This window comes from Olea europaea, chromosome 15 (assembly GCF_002742605.1).
Source record: "Olea europaea var. sylvestris chromosome 15, O_europaea_v1, whole genome shotgun sequence".
In the NCBI taxonomy this organism is placed as follows: domain Eukaryota; kingdom Viridiplantae; phylum Streptophyta; class Magnoliopsida; order Lamiales; family Oleaceae; genus Olea; species Olea europaea.
The window spans coordinates 11,249,602-11,269,380 of NC_036251.1; the positions used below are offsets into that span (position 1 = coordinate 11,249,602).

Here is a 19,779-nt window from a genome sequence, read left to right on the forward strand (position 1 = left end):
CCTAAAACCACTGCTATCAAATCTCTGTTTACATTAATAAAACCGCTAATAAAGCCTCTTATTCTTCCCAAAGCCACTCGTAATATTCTCAGAACAGAAAGCAATGAGTCCTTTCCCCTTTGGTTAGGGTGGGGTTGGGTAGGTTGGGGAAGGGATGGGAGGAAGAAGAAGATATGGTTTTTCCCTTTTCCTTTTTTTTTTTTTTTTTGGTTTTTTAATTTAATTAATGTAATATTTAATTTAATTAAGATACAATTTTTTCCCTTTTCCTTTATAAAAATACTAACAATGTGGTCAAACTCAATTTTTTGGTTAACTAACAGTAAATTGGATATTTTCCATTCATTAGAGCCTTACTTGCAATGTTTAAAAATATTGAGGTTGACGTCACAATAAATCAAAAGTTTGAAAAAAGTCTGCTAGTATTTGAAAGGTTTGGGCCTCTGCTGCAATTATTCCTTAAAAAAATTAACAAATTTTGATATTAAAAATAAATAAATTTGATGTAATTTGTAATTAAAAATGAAATTGGACAAATTCAAAATTTTTGGTAACGGCATGAGAGAAAACAATACTCATCGTCAATCATCACGCTAGTGTGTGCAACGCCGAGAAAGCCAGCTTCTCCTGTCAACAATGGCTGAAAATCCACTGCAGCATCTTCTCCAATCGTTTGGCGCGGTCTCAGAGTGTGTTGAAATCCATCTTTCACAGTTCATTCTCCGCCTCAATCATCCTTCAACTTCGCTCAACAAAAATGACCACTCTTTACTATATATCTTCCCAAACTCAACCGCGGATTCTCATCTTCCCCTGCCTGCTGAAATTCTCAAAAAGGTAGTCCCTTTTCACCATTTTTTTTTTCAAAATTTAATTATCTGTTTTACTGTAAATATGGGTTTAGTGTCTTCATTTTTCTAGTACATTGGGCTACTGCTTGCATAATAACTGTTTGATGAAAGTCCCGAATGCATATTCTTTATGTGAGTCTTTGTTAAGTGATAAATCCCATGTGAGATAATTACCAAAATGTAGAAATATAGACTAACGCTACACCTCCAACAATTAATTTGATCCGATTAAGAATGAAAAGTAAGCATGCGAATTTCCAAATTGGTTGGCTCAAACGAGCCACCATCTTCATCTTGCAAAGCATGTTAATGGAAAATACTACATCAGATAAAGATGAAAATATATAACAACATATAAGCGCATAAACTACCATTCTTGATAAGCTTGACCTTTTAAAATGAAATCTCAAGTTTTAATACAATATCAAGGCCCATTAAGCTCTACTCTCTTAATAAGGTTGACCTTTTAAAATTGAAACCTGTAACACCCCGACCCGCATGGACGGAAATGTCACTCAAACCATTGTACCTTAGCCGTAAAGTTAGTTCAATATATTTTTAGTAGAAGATATAAAGATTAAATTTTAGAATTTAATTTAAGATTTTTTTTTTTTTTAACAATAATCCAATTCTAAAAGAAAACAATTTTAAAAAATTGTTTTTAGAATGGGTTCCATGCATGTAACGACTATTGACGTGAAATTTTGGCAAAACTTAAAAAGTAATGTTGTTGTTCCAGTTGTTGTTCCAGTTGTTGTTTCAAACAGTAATTGTCAAAATAAATTTGTTTTCATAGCTATCGACCTTGAAACTTCATCAAATTTTAATAGAAGGTTAATAAACTCCTTATAATATGACATAGTAAAAAATTAGCTTTCGTTGACGTCGTATGGGATATTAAAATATTTTTCAAAACTTAGTAGCGAATCGGTTAAAAGGTAAACCGGTGCAGTTCACTTAAAATGGCATATAAAATTCCATCGACGTCAAAACCACATGATTTCAAATTTATTCAGTAGCTAATCCATGATACTATCAAATCCAATTGGTTTCATCCAAAAATTCAAGTAACGAGTGAGTGATGAATTTTTGAAAACAAGGGTAGAAGCTGAAAAACAGATATAGCACTCAGCACAGTTTACTTTATGTGACATATAACCTTTTATCGATATTGGATTGACATGATTCCAATTTTATTCAGTATCTAATTTATTAGGCTATCCAATCCAATTGGTTTTGTATAAAAATACCAAGTAACGAAAAGTTATGATTTTTTTTAAGATGAGGTAGAAACTGAAATTTTTGAAGAGATATCAAAACTTTAAATCGCTAACTTTTTTTTGTATACGGTGATTTGTAAATTTATTCCTATGACACATATCTACTTTTAAACATGAGTATTCGTAAAATAGATCCACACAATATTCATAAGAATCAAATTTAAAGAAAGTGTAAACATCTCAAAATCAACTAAAGATATAAATCACCGACTTCTCCTTGACATGTTGCATCATCCTTTACTATCATCTGCGCCCCAAGGAAAATCCATTCAACCGTCGCACGTAGATGGATTTTCGGCAAAATTCAATTACTATAGCATTATCATAACACGTAGAGCCAGAGAATGATCATTCAAATTGTTGTAGTACCGAAGCACGATACCCGAAGGTACCATTTCATTCAAACATTTATCGAAAAATCAGATTTGAAAACGAATGAACACTTGCACCTCTACCTACCTCGATTTTTTTTGGATAAAAGAACAAAATGTATAGAAAGCATTCCTTTTTCTCACCCTTGTTATTCCTTAAATTTAACTTGATATGAAGTATTTTTTTTTTAGAGAAAATGAGATGAAATTCGGATTTGAAAAGGAGTGTAGTGAAAAAGTGACCTTCCACTTCTATAACCTTTCTTTTTAATGAAAAATTAAGTGGGAGAGTTGTATTATCATTAAATTTGTTAAACTTGGTCTTTAACTAAGAATTTGAAGAGTCTCTAAGCCATAAAAATAATTCATATGAAAGTTTTATAAAAAATATCTACATGGTGATTCGAACGTGGGTTGCCTATATGAAATACCACGTAAATGACCATTGTGGCAACCCAGTTATTCATTAAATCTTTGTAATCAATTTTACTTAAATTTAATCTCTTAAATTGTTGGATTTTTAATTAACTTATGACTTGGGCTTTCGTAATCTTATATGGGTTGAGCTTCCATAGGTCATTTCTAAAATGCGTTAGGCTCGTGGTGCCAGATCATCACAAAATATTAGTATAATTTCATTTTATTTTTTCTCGACTACTACAATCCTTACACCTTAAATAAAATTTCGTCCTCGAAATTTACCTTATGGTTGGACAAAGAGTGTTGGGTATTTGTCTTGAACTTCTTCTTCTCTTTCCTAAGTAGCTTCTTCTACTCCATGATTTTTCCATTGCACCTTGACCAGTTGAATCTCCTTGTTCCGTAATTTATGTACCTTTCAATCCAGTATCTTGATTAATAATTCCTCATAAAATAAGTCTTTCTATACTTCCAAGGATTGGTAGTTGACCACATGATCAGGATCATGCATATACTTTCTGATCGTCGATACATGAAACACATTGTGAACTGCCGATAGTTCAGGTGGCAACGCCAATCGATAAGCCACATTTCCAACCCTGTCAAGTATTTGAAAAGGTCCGATATAACGAGGTCGTAGTTTACCTTTCTTGCCGAACCTAAGTACACCCTTTATTGGTGCCACCTTTAGAAAGACTTTCTCTCCAACTTCAAATTCCAAGTCTTTTCTCCTGGTATCTGCATAACTCTTTTGTCTATCTTGCGCGGTCTTTATCCTGGTACGGATTTTATCAATGACTTCAACTGTTCTTTCAATGATCTCTGATCCCAAAACTCTCTTTTCTTCAACTTCGTCCTAATGAACAGGTGATCTGCATTTTCTACCATAGAGAGCTTCATACGGTGCCATTCCAATAGTTGCTTGAAAATTGTTATTATATGCAAATTCTACCAGAGGTATATACGATTCCCAACTGCCTCCTAGATCCAGAACACAAGCCCTTAGCATATCTTCCAAAGTTTGAATGGTCCTTTCAGACTGACCATCAGATTGAGGGTGATATGCTGTACTGAAATTCAATTTCGTTCCTATAGCTCCTTGTAAGCTCTTCCAAAACTTTGACGTAAATCTCGAATCTCTATCAGATACAATGAACATGGGGACACCATGCAATCTTACAATCTCTCTAATGTACAACTGCGTCAACTGATCTAGACTGAATGTCATTTTTACTGGAAGAAAATGAGTGGACTTTGTTAGACGATCCACTATTGCCCATATAGCATTTTGTCGTCTTGCTGACCTACGAAATCCTACCACAAACTCCATTGCGATATTCTCCCACTTCCATTTAGGTATGTCTAAAGGATTTAATAACCCTGCCGGTCTTTGATGTTCCGCTTTAACTTGTTGGCATACTATGCATTTTGCCACAAATGAACCTATACTTCTTTTCATATTCCTCCACCAAAACGTATTTCGAAGGTCTCGATACATTTTTGTACCATCAGGATGTGCGGCGTATGGGGTGGAATGAGCCTCCTCAAATATCTTTTTCCTTAAAACTTCATCATTTGGTACACAAATTTTTCCTTTAAACATTAGTGCCTGATCTGAAGCTATTCCAAAATCCTTTCTCTTATCATTACCAATCTCGTTCTTGATCTTCTACAAGAATGGGTCTTTATCTTGTGCTTCTATTATCTGATCTCTAAGAGTAGGTCGAACCACCAAAGTTGCTAACTGAGCAGTGACTTATTTTGGTGTGGTAATCACTTCAATTTGCAACTTTTCCAAGTTTTTGATCAACTCCATCGAAATAGTAGGTAATAATGCCAACTGTCCCATCGATTTTCTGCCTAGAGTATCAGCAACAACATTAGCCTTACCCGGATAATAATGAATAGTGCAATGATAATCTTTCACTAGCTCCAACCATCGTCTTTGTCTCATATTCAATTCCTTCTGTGTGAAGAAATATTTAAGACTTTTATGATCCGTATAAATATCGCACTTCCCTCCATATAAGTAATGGCACCATATCTTTAATGCATGAACCACTGCCGCAAGTTCTAGATCATGCGTCGGGTATTTCTGCTCATGTTGCTTCAATTGACTTGAAGTATAGACAATTACTTTTCCATGCTGCATCAGTACACATCCCAGACCTTGCTTGGATACATCACTATATATAACAAACCCTTCTGAACCTTGCGGTATGGTTAATACCGGTGCTGTGATCAATCGTTGTTTTAGCTCCTGAAAGCTTTGCTCACACATATCTGTCCATTAAAACTTTACTTCTTTCTTTGTCAATTGTGTCATTGGTTCAGCTATTTTGGAGAATCCCTCTATAAATCTTCGATAGTACCCAGCCAATCCTAGAAAACTTCGAACTTCACTAGCATTAGTCGGTGTCTTCCAATTAGTTACTGCTTCCACCTTTACTGGGTGCACTTCAATTCCTTGGGCAGTAACTACATGATCGAGAAATCCAACTCGTTCAAGCCAAAATTCGCACTTTTTGAATTTGGCGTATAACTTTTCCTTGCGTAGTATCTCCAACGCTATTCTAAGATGTTCCTCATGTTGATCTTTACTCTTGAAGTATATCAAAATGTCATCAATGAAGACTATAACAAATTGATCCAAATACTGATGAAATACTCGATTAATGAGATCCATGAACACTGCCGGAGCATTTGTCAATCCGAATGGCATAACTGTGAACTCGTAATGTCCATAACGAGTTCTGAAAGCTGTCTTAGGTATATCTCTGCCTTAACCTTCAATTGATGATATCCAGATCGTAAATCGATCTTAGAAAATTCCTTAGCCCCTTTCAATTGATCAAACAAATCCTCAATTCTAGGGAGAGGATACCTATTCTTGATGGTCAAACGGTTCAACTTCCGATAGTTGATACACATTCTCATACTTCCATCTTTCTTCTTTACAAACAATACTGGTGTGCCCCATGGTGATACACTTGGTCGAATAAAACCAAGGTCTAACAATTCTTGTAACTGGATTTTCAACTCCCGAAGTTCCTTTGGGGCCATTCTGTATAGGGCTTTAGATACTGGCGTCGCTCCGGGAACCAGATCTATTGTGAATTCCACTTGTCTATCTGGTGGAATACCAGGTAGATCTTTTGAAAACACATCTATAAATTCTTGTACCACTGGTACATCCTCAATCTTTGTCGTTGCCAGTTTTTCTCCAAAGATATTAACTAGAAATCCTTGAAATATTTCTTTTCTCAACATTTTCTCAGCTTGTAAGGCCGAAACCAGTTTGAGATGGGGTTTAGTCTTTATTTCGTGGAAAGAAAATTGTTCTTCTCCTGGTTTTTGAAAAGACACTTTCCTTTCTCTACAACGAATGGTTGCATAATTACATCCTAACTAATCCATACCCAAAATCACATCAAAGTCTTTCATATTTATCATATATAAATTAGCTTCTAAGGTTTTTCCCTCAATATCGAATTTCACTGACTTAGTTAACTTGTCTGTGTTCAATGTCCTGCCTGAGGGTAGTCTAACTTCTAGTGTACTCTTTGACTTATTACAAGTAATACTAGATTTAGCAATGAAAGACGTTGATACAAAAGAGTGAGTAGCTCCTGAATCAAACAGTATATAAGCAGGTGTATTGGCTACCAGTACAATCCCTGTTATTACGTTTGAGTTCCCCTCTGCATCTTTTTGAGTCAATGTAAAAACTCGTGCTTTCTCCTTCTTGTTCTGATCATTGTTATCATCCTTCCTCTGAGCAAATGTGGGACAATCCCTAGCAATATGTCCTGATTTGCCACACCGAAAACAGGCATTCTTCCTATACAAACGTTCACCACGATGAGGTTTTACCACACTTAGGGCATGGCGCTACTGTAGCTACCATGGCCTTACTTGCGCTAGATTCGATATTAACTTTCTTATTTTGCCATTTGCCCTTTCTTTTGTCTTGACCATTCCACTTTCTCTTTCCAATTTGCCCTTTATTCTGCTAGTTGTACAATTGACGATGTTGCTCTGCATTAGCCTTTTGATACCAGATAGCGTGAGCTCGTTCCAGCATCTCACGGTACGACGTGAAGCGATGTTACATAAGGATCATACTTAGGTCTGGGTTTAACCCTTGCTCAAAACTTCGAGTTTTCTTAATTTTCGTGTCAACCAGATGTGGAGCATACCTTGAGAGTTGATCGAACTTCCGCTCGTAATCCGTTAGGGACATATTACCCTGCTTGAGTTGAATGAATTTGTTCTCCTTGAAATCCCTTAGAGATTGAGGAAAATATTTGTCCATCACTTCCTCCTTGAATTGTTCCCAAGTTATTGCCAATTGCTGCTCCGGAGGCCTAGTTCGGGACATCGAATCCCACCAGTGACTTGCATCACCGGTAAACATAAACTCCGCACATTGAACCCTTTGGGCATCAGTGCAGTCTATGAGCCGAAAAATTCGTTCTAGCTTACGAAGCCATTCCTCAACTACTAGTGGACCAGATGCTCCATCGAAAGAAGGGGGCTTATGCCTTCGAAATAACTCAACTACCGAGGCGTGAGTCGAAAGAGTGATAGGAGCTGGTGGTGTAGGTGGAGCAGGATTTTGATTTAGCCTGCCAAGATCTTGAACCGCTTGCAGGAGATCCCTTTCGACAATTTTTTTTATTTTTTTTTTCAAAAACATAAAGGAAAAGATATCACAAGGAAATGGAAATCTAAATTTCTAATCCCTATGAATCTCGCGAATCTTCTTTGGTGGAGCCTCATCTTCGGAGGAGTCTTCCGTCTCAGACCCTGACTCTAGGTCCATCTCAACTTGTGGCTCAGGTTCATGCTCATGATCAATCTTTAAGTCCAACCCAAAGTCATCCTCATGCTCCCATTCAGGATCTTCCTCTGGGTCTGATTCAAACTGAGGTTCGGGCTCGAGCTCAGGCTCAGCCTCATTATTGGGCTCAATTACTATCTCCGGTTGGGGTTCTAAACTCTCACTCCATCTGTCTAGAAAGGTCTGACAATATATACCAAATTCAATCGTATTTGGGTGCTCTGGATGATTACCCTCTAGCATCTCATCCCTAACAATGACTCCCATGTTTCCCCACTAAGGTGGAAGTGAATGTATAAGGTTATTCACAGCCTCGATATGTGTGATCTCCAGTCCCACATCTACAGCTGCCATACATCTCTCGTAGATATCATGTACGTGTTCAACAAGTGGACGAGACGGGTCAAACTCATAGTTCTCATAGGACTGGATGATGGCCCTACGGTTCAACACTGCTATACAAACTATAGCCTTTCTAGCGGTCTGATTAGTTCTAGCCATGTCTGTCACATAAGTGTCCAATTATGTGTTATCTTCATTAGTGATATCAACTTATACATTATGCTCTTGAGATTCTAATATGATGGCCAATCATCATTTCTTTACGTATATTTAAACAAAATATAATGTACATAGCATATTTCATTCAAAACATCATAAGCATTTTCATAGATTAAAGCTTAAATGATTTTAAAAAAAAAATCATGCTCGAAAAAATAATGTGGAACATAATATTTTATTCCATACCTTGGGTTCGTCGGATGAGGTCAACTGATAGACGCAAGATGCCATGGAGTGCCTTAAATGTTTCATTTTTTTCATCTGATAAATAAAATACACTAAGTCTACAGAATCGACTAAACTCGTGCTCTGATACCAAGCTGTAACACCCCAACCCGCATAGACGGAAACGTCACTCAAACCATTGTACCTTAGCCGTAAAGTTAGTTCAATATATTTTTAGTAGAAGGTATAAAGATTAAATTTTAGAATTTAATTAAAGATTTTTTTTTTAACAATAATCCAATTCTAAAAGAAAACAATTTCAAAAAATTATTTTTAGAATGGGTTCCATGCATGTAACGACTATTGACGTGAAATTTTGGCAAAATTTAAAAAGTAATGTTGTTGTTCCAGTTTTTGTCTCAAACAATAATTGTCAAAATAAATTTGTTTTCATAGCTATCGACATTGAAATTTCATCAAATTTTAATGTAAGGTAGTAAACTCCTTATAATATGACATAGTCAAAAATTAGCTTCCGTCAACGTCATATGAGATATTAAAATATTTTTTCAAAACTCAGCAGCGATCCGGTTGAAAGGTAAATCGGTGCAGTTCACTTAAATGGCATATAAAATTCCACCGACGTCAAAACCACATGATTTCAAATTTATTCAGTAGCTAATCCATGAGACTATCAAATCCAATTGGTTTCATCAAAAAATTTCAAGTAACGAGTGAGTTATGAATTTTTGAAAATAAGGGTAGAAGCTGAAAAACAGAAACAGCACCCAGCACAGTTTACTTTATGTGACATATAACCTTTTACCGATATTGGATTGACATGATTCCAATTTTATTCAGTATCTAACTTATTAGGCTATCCAATCCAATTGGTTTCGTATAAAAATACGAAGTAACGAAAAGTTATGATTTTTTTTTAAGATAAGGCAGAAATTGAAATTTTTGAAGAGACATCAAAACTTTAAGTCACTAACTTTTTTTTTGTATACGGTGATTTGTAAATTTATTCCTATGACGCATATCTACTTTCAAACACGAGTGTTCGTAAAATAGATCCACACAATATTCATAGGAATCAAATTTAAAGAAAGTGTAAAAATCTCAAAATCAACTAAAGATGTAAATCACCGGCTTCTCCATGACATGTTGCATCATTCTTTACCATCATCTACGCCCCAAGGAAAATCCATTCAACCGTCGCACGTAGATGAATTTTCGGCAAAATCCAATTCCTATAGCACTATCATAACACGTAGAGCCGGAGAATGATCATTCAAACTGTTGTAGTGCCGAAGCACGGCACCCGAAGGTACCATTTCATTCAAACATTTATCGAAAAATCAGATTTGAAAACGAATGAACACTTGCACCTCTACTTACCTTGAATTTTCTTGGATAAAAGAATAAAATGTATAGAGAGTCTTCCTTCTTCTCACCCTTGTTATTCCTTAAGCTTAACTTGATATGAAATATATATTTTTTTTTAGAGAAAATGAGATGAAATTCGGATTTGAAGAGGAGTGTAGTGAAAAAGTGACCTTCCACTTCTATAACATTTCTTTTTAATGAAAAATTAAGTGAGGAAATTGTATTATTATTAAATTTATTAAACTTAGTCTTTAACTAAGAATTTGAAGACTCTCTAAGTCATAAAAATAATTCATATGAAAGTTTTATAAAAAACATCTACATGGTGATTCGAACCTGGGTCGCCTATCTGAAATACCATGTAGATGACCATTGTGGCAACCCAGTTATTCATTAAATCTTTGTAATTAATTTTACTTAAACTTAATCTCTTAAATTGTTGGGTTTTTAATTAACTTATGACTTGGGCTTTCATAATCTTACATAGGTTAAGCTTCCGTAGGTCGTTTCTAAAATGGGTTAGGCTCGTGGTGTTAGATCATCACAAAATATTAGAATAATTCCATTTTATTTTTTATCGGCTACTACAAAACCCAAGTCTTAAAAGTATTGAACCGACTGCATTTTACTGCACTCTCTTCTTCTACTTCATGCAAATTATTTCTTTACATATGCTCAAAAGTTAGCCTGAGCTTCTTTTTATCAGTACATCTACAGAGACATATGAACGTGGAGCACATATTTAAATTATGGTGAAGAAGATATGATTTAATACATCTATTTCTTAACTTTAGTACGGTTTTTTCTATGAATGACAGAGAATTGATTTCCACGAATATAGCTGCAGATTTTCTCATTGTATTCTAGAAAATTAGATGTTTCTGAAGCCAGATATATAACGAACTAATCTAGCCTGCTTTGAATGCTTAAATATAATTCTGCTTCCCAGAACCACATCTAGTCTATTATTAGCATAATTATGTAAAGAGGATTTTCTTTCTCTGAATTTTAATTGTTCATGCTAGTTCTATTATATTGAAGATCGAAGCACTATACTTAATTTAATGGGACCAAGATTTTTTGCTCATTCTTTACTCTTTAGGGCAAATTTTCTGGTCCAATTACCAAAGAAGAACTTGGAAGAGCCACCTGGACTTTTCTTCACACTCTTGCAGTCTTGCTGCTCAGGTCTTTTCTTATTCATTTTTCTGGCAGATTTTCCGGCTCTTTCTAAATATTTTTCTATTGTGGTACTTTGTAATACTTTGAACTATATATGCAGTCATCTTTCTAATACCTTTCTGCTTCACGTTTCAATACATTGGACATTTTTTAGTGAGAGATACAGTTAGCATGCTCTCCCAGTATCCAGACAAGCCAACCTGGCAGCAAAAGAAGGATGCAAAAGAGCTGGTATGGTTATTTTTCACTCTCTTGGTGTTTCTCTGCGTGTTTGTGTTCAATGCAATCTGTTTTTCCCTCGACTGTTTACATCATGTCTTGTCTTGAGATTTCCTAATCTATAAAGCTGTGATGCTCGAACTCTTCATTCCGGCCGGAGTACCCATGTCAACACGACACAACACGGGTACGGGTACGGAATACGGGTCCAATTCATCCAATTTCAATCGAACTCGGCAAGAAATCTAAAGAAAAAATTGAAGATTTACCTTATTGGCTGGAGATGGAAGATGTGTGTAAAGAAATAGGAGGTTAGCGCCGGCGATCCTTGGTCCAAAATAAATCTGCTGGTTGTCTTCCGTTGTAACCCTAAAATCGTGAAGGAGAAGAAGGAAGAGTGGAAGATGGCGAGACAAGAATGAAAGAAGAGATTTGAGTTTAATTGGAGTTGGGCCATTTTGTTTGGGGCTCATAATATGGAGGTGGGTTGGGTTAAAAATATGGATGTGGATGGATTTAATTGGAGTTTGGACCATTTTTATTGGGTTAATAATATGGATATTGGATATGGATGAATTTAATTGGAGTTTGGGCAATGGATATGAGTGGGTTAATAATGTAATTATTTTTACACCACACATATTTTAATTTAATAAAATATTCAAACAATAAAATTAATCATTTTTAAAATCTTTTTTGCAGTTCATCATTTTTAATTCAAAAAATACGACAATAAAAAAAAAAAAAAATCTAAAAAATAAAATTGAAGTTTGAAAAACATACCCACGTACCCGTGTCCTAAATTTGGATTCTTTTTAGCTATGTCCCTGTATCCCACATTTTAGAAAATAAAATATCCTACGCTTTGATATGTACCCGTACCCGAGTCCGAGTATCTTAGCTATAAAGCTTTGTTTCCTGTTTTGTTTTGGATTTAAATTTAAAACGATAGCTTATTTCTACTGTCTCTTTCACCAATCTTAAGATTGGTTCTGTTATTGTACTGATTCAACCCAACTTCAGCAAGGAAGCTTGGTCAGGAAACTGCTCTCATTGTCTCCTAATCTGGATTTGAGAACCATTTTTACATATTTTGAGGGATGCTTTGTCTCAAGTGCCTGTTCTAATTTGACTTATTTATATGCCATGCGTTGCATACATTTATTTTCTACTAGGACTTCATTAGTTTGTGTAAGCTTTTCATGACGACGCAGAAGAAAAATCTCTCATGTTAAGATTGTATCTGGAATTGAATTTATGTGATGAGGAAATCAATGCATTAAAAAAACCATCTAATGGTATCGCAATTGTTGTGCAGATGGCAATATTATCTTGAATATACCCTTGTAGGGAATGTGCAGATCACTTCAAAGAAGTTATAAGGTATGTACTCTTCTCTCTAAGACTAAAAGCCCTGTTACTCTCCCACTCTACCAGCGATAGTGCTTCTATGTCCACTAGAGAAATTCCTGTGCATGAACGAGGCACACAGTATTACTTTTCATATTAGTAAATGATTTCCTTCAATTTCTCACACAGTATTACTTTTCATATTAGTAAATGATTTCCTTCAATTTCTAACATACTCTATTAAATAGCTCTTTGTATTTTGCATTAATTGTGGATAAGAAATCATTAGCAGTTGATGCAGCTGTTTGCGGCATTAATATTTTCCAGAGATACAAGTCCTGGGGGTTTCTACTGTCAGCGTCTTAACCTTTTGAGATGGCCTCGTCTCGTGCTTGGAGAATGAAGTGGAGTCAATTTAATTTCATACGACTCCCAAATGCCTATCATAATAATTTTTCCAAGAAATTAATGCTATATATTTTGTATTTGTTGGCAGAACGAATCCTGTACATGCTGGATCTCATGAAGAATTTTCTCAATGGTTATGTCACGTGCACAATGTAGTTAACAGAAGGTAACTAATGTATCATGAACTCCATAGATTCTTTCACTTCCATCTTGCTACTTTTTATTTAATAAAACTGTAAACTTGATTGCTTCATACAAATTTAAGATGGATAATCACTCCTGTGAGTTCACTCTGTTGGAAACACTATATAACAAGATTCAACTACTCTCAACTTCGTAAAGATGACAAGATTTTTTTTCTGGGCTCGTCTTATTACCAGATCCTAGTTTGTCTTCGTTTAATCGTAAATCAATTCAAATTGTAAAACATTTTGAATTACTACATTACTTACTTGCAGGGGGGGTGGGGGGGATACATTTCAGCCTCCAGTTTCATAAAAAAGTGTAAATTGCTCAAATTTTCTTTCTTGGGTCAGAGAAAACAGGATTGTGTTGATTCCGCCTCTTTTTTGGAGAACTTTTGGGTTAGCAGTTGTTAAACTAGCATCACAAAATCTGGACCAATTTTGTTCCAAGAGCATGTTTATCTAAGGTTAAAAGAAGTAAAAATTACTTTTAAGCTTCTTTTCTGCGTAACATTAAATTATAATTTACTCTTTTCTTTTTTCTTTTTTTTCTCACACTAACAAGACTTACTTTTTCAGAAAATAATTCAACTTTTAAGAGGAACCATCATAAACTAGGAACAGGTTTTCTTACATCATTTGTCATCTTGGGTGAAGCTGTCTATAAATTATGGTTTGGTCTACTTCGGCCTTATTGACTGTCCCGGTTGAATCGAGCCACGTGAAAAGCCTCTGGTTGCCTTGAACGTTTTACATTATGCTTAAAATTAATTTCCTCTCTGTCTCTCTGTCTCTCTCTCTCTATACAGCTTGGGAAAGCCAGTATTTTCATGTGAACGTGTTGATGCTGAGTGGGGCAAGCTGGAGTGCGAGCAGCGTGCATGTGAACAACAAGGGACTACAACAAATTTTCGCCATGTAACACGATGAAGCAAAGAAAATTACCGTCTAATGGAACTGATGCATACAAACCACTGCAGAAGAGAATTTCTTCCACTGTCAAAACCTGCAGCTTCCTCTTATGACATTGGTTTTCCATTCATGTTTCAGGTGGTGGAAAGTGTTATTCGTTACAAACACCCTCCCTAGTATAAGCTTCCTATTTTTTTCTGGGGGGGATCATATGGGAAAGCCTCGTGTCTCTTGTGGAGAAGCTAATCGTTGATTGGATTGTGTATAAATCAATTGTGAAATTTCAAACTTTTACTTGTATAGAATAATGAATATATACACTACTTAGTGCTATTTAATTATCTTTACTAATTACAAAAAATAAAAAAAATTGTCTTCCCAAACTCCGTCCCTAGATAGGTCACCAAGCTGCGACAATAACTTCACCTTTTGAAGGGCCAATCATGTAGGGCAATTGAGCTAAGCCAAGTCAAAAAAAGCTCCTCGCCAAGTAGAGAAAGAGTGAAAGAAAAAGGTAATCAAAATGGAAAAATGTGAAGTGTGTACCCTTTGGTGTCGCAGGCCCCATCCCCTCTTAGAGGACTGTCAAATTAAGTGTACACCTAGCATTGTTCATCAAAATGACCCATCAATATATTGAGGATTTTCTAGACCAACCCCCCACCCACTCCTTGCCTAGGTAAAAGGTCGATTTAGCTTGTGTGTTTAATTTTTAATTTCCATTCTCTTTTGCTATGAGGTTTAGCCTCATTGTTAGTCTATTGTGGTAGTTTATAGAGAGCATTTTTTAATTTAGAGAATAATTTTTTTTATACACTCCATTAAAATTTTTTATTTTGATTCTTTATTTTTATATTTTTTTATATGTGCCAATGCAAATTAATTCATTCTAACGTAGTGACGTGTTTGATTTAATTTTATTAATGCATTTCATAGAGTTCATGACTTCACAAAAGAAACACAAATTTATTAGGGGTCACAAAATGTGACTATTTGATTTTTCATATTTTTTCTCAAATTTCTTTTTTTTTTAAATTTATATTTTGAATTCTTTGTAGTTATATATTTTTAACCCATAATTAGTCAATTATTACTCATTTACCTATTACTCAATTTATAATTTCCCTCAAACAAACACACACATATATTTTATTTTTTTTTATAATTTATCATCTCCAATTTATCAATTACATTGACAGACCCTGTGTTTGGGTTTAATTCAATTTTTGTTTAAAAATTGTATTTTAAATTAAATAATAATTGAAATCACACATTTTTTAAAGATACATAAGAAATACCTACTTTTTTCACCTCTTATTTCTTAAATTAAATGTAAAATTTTAATAAAATGGACTAAATTCAATATTTTAAGTCACCTACTAGGGTTTTGGGACTACCCTCTATAAATACTAAAACTTTTCGCTTTTCTTGCAAAACATACAATTAGGGTTCCTCTTACATTCGATCGGCTTCTCTTTTGCGCTGAAAGATGGGGCACTCTAACATCTGGAACTCTCACCCCAAGACCTACGGGCCTGGTTCCCGCACCTGGTAATCGCGTCACTAAGAGAATTTTAAGTTTTCATTTTTTTTTAAGAGAATTTTTAAGCTTTTTGGTGTAATTCAACGTATTAATATAATATGCAACGGTTTTGAGGGAGTTATGATGTGTTGTTTTACTTTGATCCGTGGATTTTTTGAGACTGATTTGATATTTGTGTATATATATCTCTGTTGATGATGTTGGTCAGCGTTTAATGCTAATTGGTCCGTAGTTTCGTGTTTTTTTTTGATGAATTGTTGTAGTTATAATCTACAGGAGGACAGTAATATAAGGGCTATCTATTATAAATGGGAATTTGGCGTGCTGACTTAAAAAGTATTATGTGTCTTAGATGTATCGGTTGAATGGCCGTCGAGTTCCTGGGTAATTCTAATAATCTTTCTCATATGATCTGTTTTTAGTACATGTCATGCTGAGTTGAAGACTTGATTAAAAAGCTACCTTTTTGAAAAATTTAGTAGATACCATGGGAGTATGCTTAGTACTTGTAAGTAGGGATAGTTTGACTAAGGGCTCGTATGCATGGTTTTTTGCTTCTTCTTTTTATATACAAGCTTTTTGAGAAAGCTAACTTAATTAGTGTTTAGCTCTATTGCATGAACACTTCTATTAGGGTAACGTGCCCATGTTCGACATTGCTCGAACATTCCATCTTAATCATTTTTATTTTTTTGTATTAGAAATCTTATATATTTTTAGCTAAAATTATTAATAAATAACAAATATATACTTGTTGAAAAGATTTCAATAAAAAAATAAGTATAAAACTAAAATTATACTATATAAATGATTAAATGAATAATTTTAAATAATTTAGTCAATGTGTCGTGTCAGTACTTTTTTCAAATCAAAAATTGCGTGTCGACTACAACACTTGCCGTGTCAGACACAAGTATCCATGTCGATGCATCATAGGTGTTTAGAATCTAATTTCTAAATAAATTTTCTTTCAATAGAGCTTTCTAACTAGAAGAAGCATTTTTATAAAATTAATCATTTGCAAATGCAGCTTTTGGTTTTCAAAAATTCCTTTTGACTCTCATAAGTCATTTCAAACGGGCCTTATTATCAGTTCTTATGTTGTGTGAATTAGTTTCATGAAAAACTTCTGCCAAAATTTCCTCCATCTACAACAAGTAATAGCTTGATGTTAGAATACAATGTTGTAATACTTGTTACAAGTGTTGTTGAACCTACTTTGGTATGTAATTTGGACTTGATGCCTGTGTTTATATGTTCACCTTAATATTGACATGATGTATATGATGCTATGACAGTCGTGTATGCGGGAACCCCCATGGAATTATTAGGAAGTATGGGCTCATGTGCTGCAGACAGTGCTTCCGTAGCAATGCCAAGGAAATTGGCTTTATCAAGGTAAATAGTTGAGGTTTTTTTAACCATAATATGAACTATTTATATATACATTTTATATTCTGAGCTATATTTTCAGGGAGACCAATCATGTGTTTCTGAATCTTCATATCTATAGAGCTTGCATTCATTTAACAGAGTTTTTGCTTAAATTAGTCACACTTTGGATTTTCTTGTTTAAATTGAATGTTTCCTTAGCAATTATTTGTTCTTAGTCGGATTTATAACATTCTTCACTATAGTGACAATTTCCTGTGCATTTATGTTTTTGCAGTATCGTTGAGCTGTGAATATCTGAATTTCTGCCCGTGAAGGAGGGCTTTTCTAAGTGGGTTGCTTTTCGATCTCTACGGGCATCCTTTTTATAATTTATCTTTGCCTTTTTTTTTAAGAAGGGTGTGGTAAGAGAGATTATTCTAGTTTTAGATAGAACTCAATTTGTTCCGGGAACTCTTTTCATGGTACTCATTTCTTTCAATGAATCGTGAAATTGTTCATTCTGCAGTTTTTTTTCATTGCACTGATTGCTTTAATGGCACTTTACTTTGAGGTTCAAACACCCATATGCAGGGGCAAGAGCCACACAATACAATAAATTGCTTTGGTCAGTTAGGAGACGGTATCTTCTAGTTTTTGAGTTCCACAGAGTACAATTTCAAATCTCCAGCGAAATCTAAGAACAGAGAATTATCAATCACTCTTTACAGAGAACATTATGAGAGTTTTTATTTATCACAGCTTGGTATGATGAAACGAGACAAGATGTTATGTCGTACTGGTTCAACGTATCAGGACAGAAAATTTGCACATTCAGCCCTTTTCGCGATAACTTGATTTTGATCAGCTGTAACTCGGAAAAAAATGAAACTGTTTCTGCAAAATGTGTGTGCAGGGTTCTTCTTAACCAACACCTCCAAGGATTTAATAATGTACATTCATGGCCCCCAGGGCATATCTCCCAGTGGCAAAGGGGAGGGCGGATAGGGTTCAGCGCGGCAGTGTGCAGAGTTCGATTCCCCGCAAGGTGGAATTGACTTTGTTGCAAGCGGGAGTTACCATATGGGTTAACAGCCTTGGTCTATCCATGTGCTCTCCACCCTCACTCCTGGGAGACACATCTTGCGATTTACCTCCTCCACGATGGCCCAGGACAGGGTCGGTGGGGGCCCTTAGGGTTCAACCTTTTTTAATAATGTACATTCATGAGGGAAATTTTCAGACAACAGAGAAAAAGATCTGTAATCATGCTGTGACTGCAGTACGAACTCGCCGTCTAAGAATTCGTATATGAAGAGCGTATTTTGAGGTGGAAAGGCCTAAAAAAAAAAAAAAATCCCAACAGCTCGTTAGAAAAAAAAAATAAAAAAATGCGGAATAACTGGATTTATCTTTTCTTCAGCAGGCAATTTAACTAGAACTAGGCCACAACGAGCTCAGTTTAGCTCCCAGCTTTGCACTCTTGTAGTCGTCTCTGAGCTGAATGAACCTAAGTTTTGTATCCAATTCAAATATCAATCTCATAAACATATAGTAGCGAAAATTGGCAGCTAAAAGAAAAGTCAAAGCATTAGAAGTGTGATTCGAATCAGTGCAATAAGTTATTACGATTTTGCAGCAGTAACCACACAAGCCCTTAAGAGCACTAAAGCATATTGCCAAAACCGTCGAGATGATGAGCAAAAATAAGCTTTGAAATAATTCTTATTAAGAACAAATATTTTTGGTAATTACCTTTCTGGTGCATCTTTCCGAATGCTTGGGCTTCCCTCATACAGGGATGGTAGGCTTTCAGAAGCAAGTCTAAAGACATTGGCCAAGCTGAAGAGAACATATCAGTAAATGAAGAAAAAATTCGCTACGATATATATGCTTGTGTCCGCATTTCCGGGTTAAGAGGGTGTGTAACATGTTAAGATACAATGACTTACATGCCCAGCAATTCGAATTTTTCATCAACTGAAGGAGCATTGAAACAGCGGACAAATTCCCCGTGCTCTATTATGTGCTGCTTGAGCCTCAATCCTCTACTGTCGAAGTAAAATTCAAAGAAATTTGGAGTGATGGTAGAAGAGCCTCAAGTTTTGCATTCATTGCCTGTTGCCAACACTCTAGTTCCATAGCCTGTTTATAGGAGGAGGGAATAGAAACTGTGTTAAAGGGTAGCGGACATAGAGTTATGGGAGGAAAAACCAAACCTATCTAGTAGATGAGAGACATGAGAAGTTTGACGAAGAGCGGCAGGAGGAAAATGATCATTTGGTGTCGTAAGTGGAGGATCAGGGAGAGGTGGAGGAACAGCTATCTGAGAAATAATCTTGAGATCAGATCGATTCAGCATTCTTGCAAGTTGAAATAAGACTTGGCTTGTACCAAGAGAAGTTTGTAGGAAAATCAGGTATGATACAGAACACGGGAGGGGAAGCAATAGGTTCTAAGGAGAAGAAAAATTGTTTTCTCAAAGAAAACGTTACGTGAGATCCTTATTTGTTATATCTTAGGATCATAACACACATACCATTTTTGAGTCTCATCGTATTCTAGAAAGGCACACTTGACAGATTGAGAAGTGAATTTTGTCCTTTCATGTGGTTGTAAATGAACAAAACACATAGCCAAAAAGACGGAGATGATAATATGTGAGATGATGACTAAAAAGCTTATAAAATTGAGAAACATTATTAGTTTGGAGAAGGTAATTGATTTAT

The 19,779-nt window shown here is 35.2% G+C and overlaps 1 protein-coding gene and 2 pseudogenes across 1 annotated transcript; 2 read left to right on the forward strand and 1 right to left on the reverse strand.

The window, feature by feature from the left end:
• Nucleotides 1-524: 524 nt before the first annotated feature.
• LOC111410159 lies at nucleotides 525-14,461 on the forward strand (annotated as a pseudogene).
• On the reverse strand, nucleotides 4,701-8,032 carry LOC111411225 (annotated as a pseudogene).
• Nucleotides 14,462-15,549: 1,088 nt separating the features above from the next.
• Nucleotides 15,550-17,581, forward strand: LOC111410160 (40S ribosomal protein S29). Its single transcript, XM_023040384.1, has 3 exons — nucleotides 15,550-15,687; nucleotides 16,978-17,077; nucleotides 17,349-17,581. Exons 1-3 carry the CDS (start codon nucleotides 15,626-15,628, stop codon nucleotides 17,355-17,357), a joined length of 171 nt encoding a protein of 56 aa, XP_022896152.1. The 5' UTR covers nucleotides 15,550-15,625; the 3' UTR covers nucleotides 17,358-17,581.
• The last annotated feature ends 2,198 nt before the right edge of the window (nucleotides 17,582-19,779 follow it).

What these genes read in the sequence shown, in the direction of transcription:
- LOC111410160 (XM_023040384.1), top strand. Translation starts at nt 15,626, where the DNA reads ATGGGGCACTCTAACATCTGGAACTCTCACCCCAAGACCTACGGGCCT. An exon ending in GGGCCTGGTTCCCGCACCTG is followed by an intron (nt 15,688 to 16,977) that starts GTAATCGCGTCA and finishes ATGCTATGACAG; the next exon opens with TCGTGTATGCGGGAACCCCC.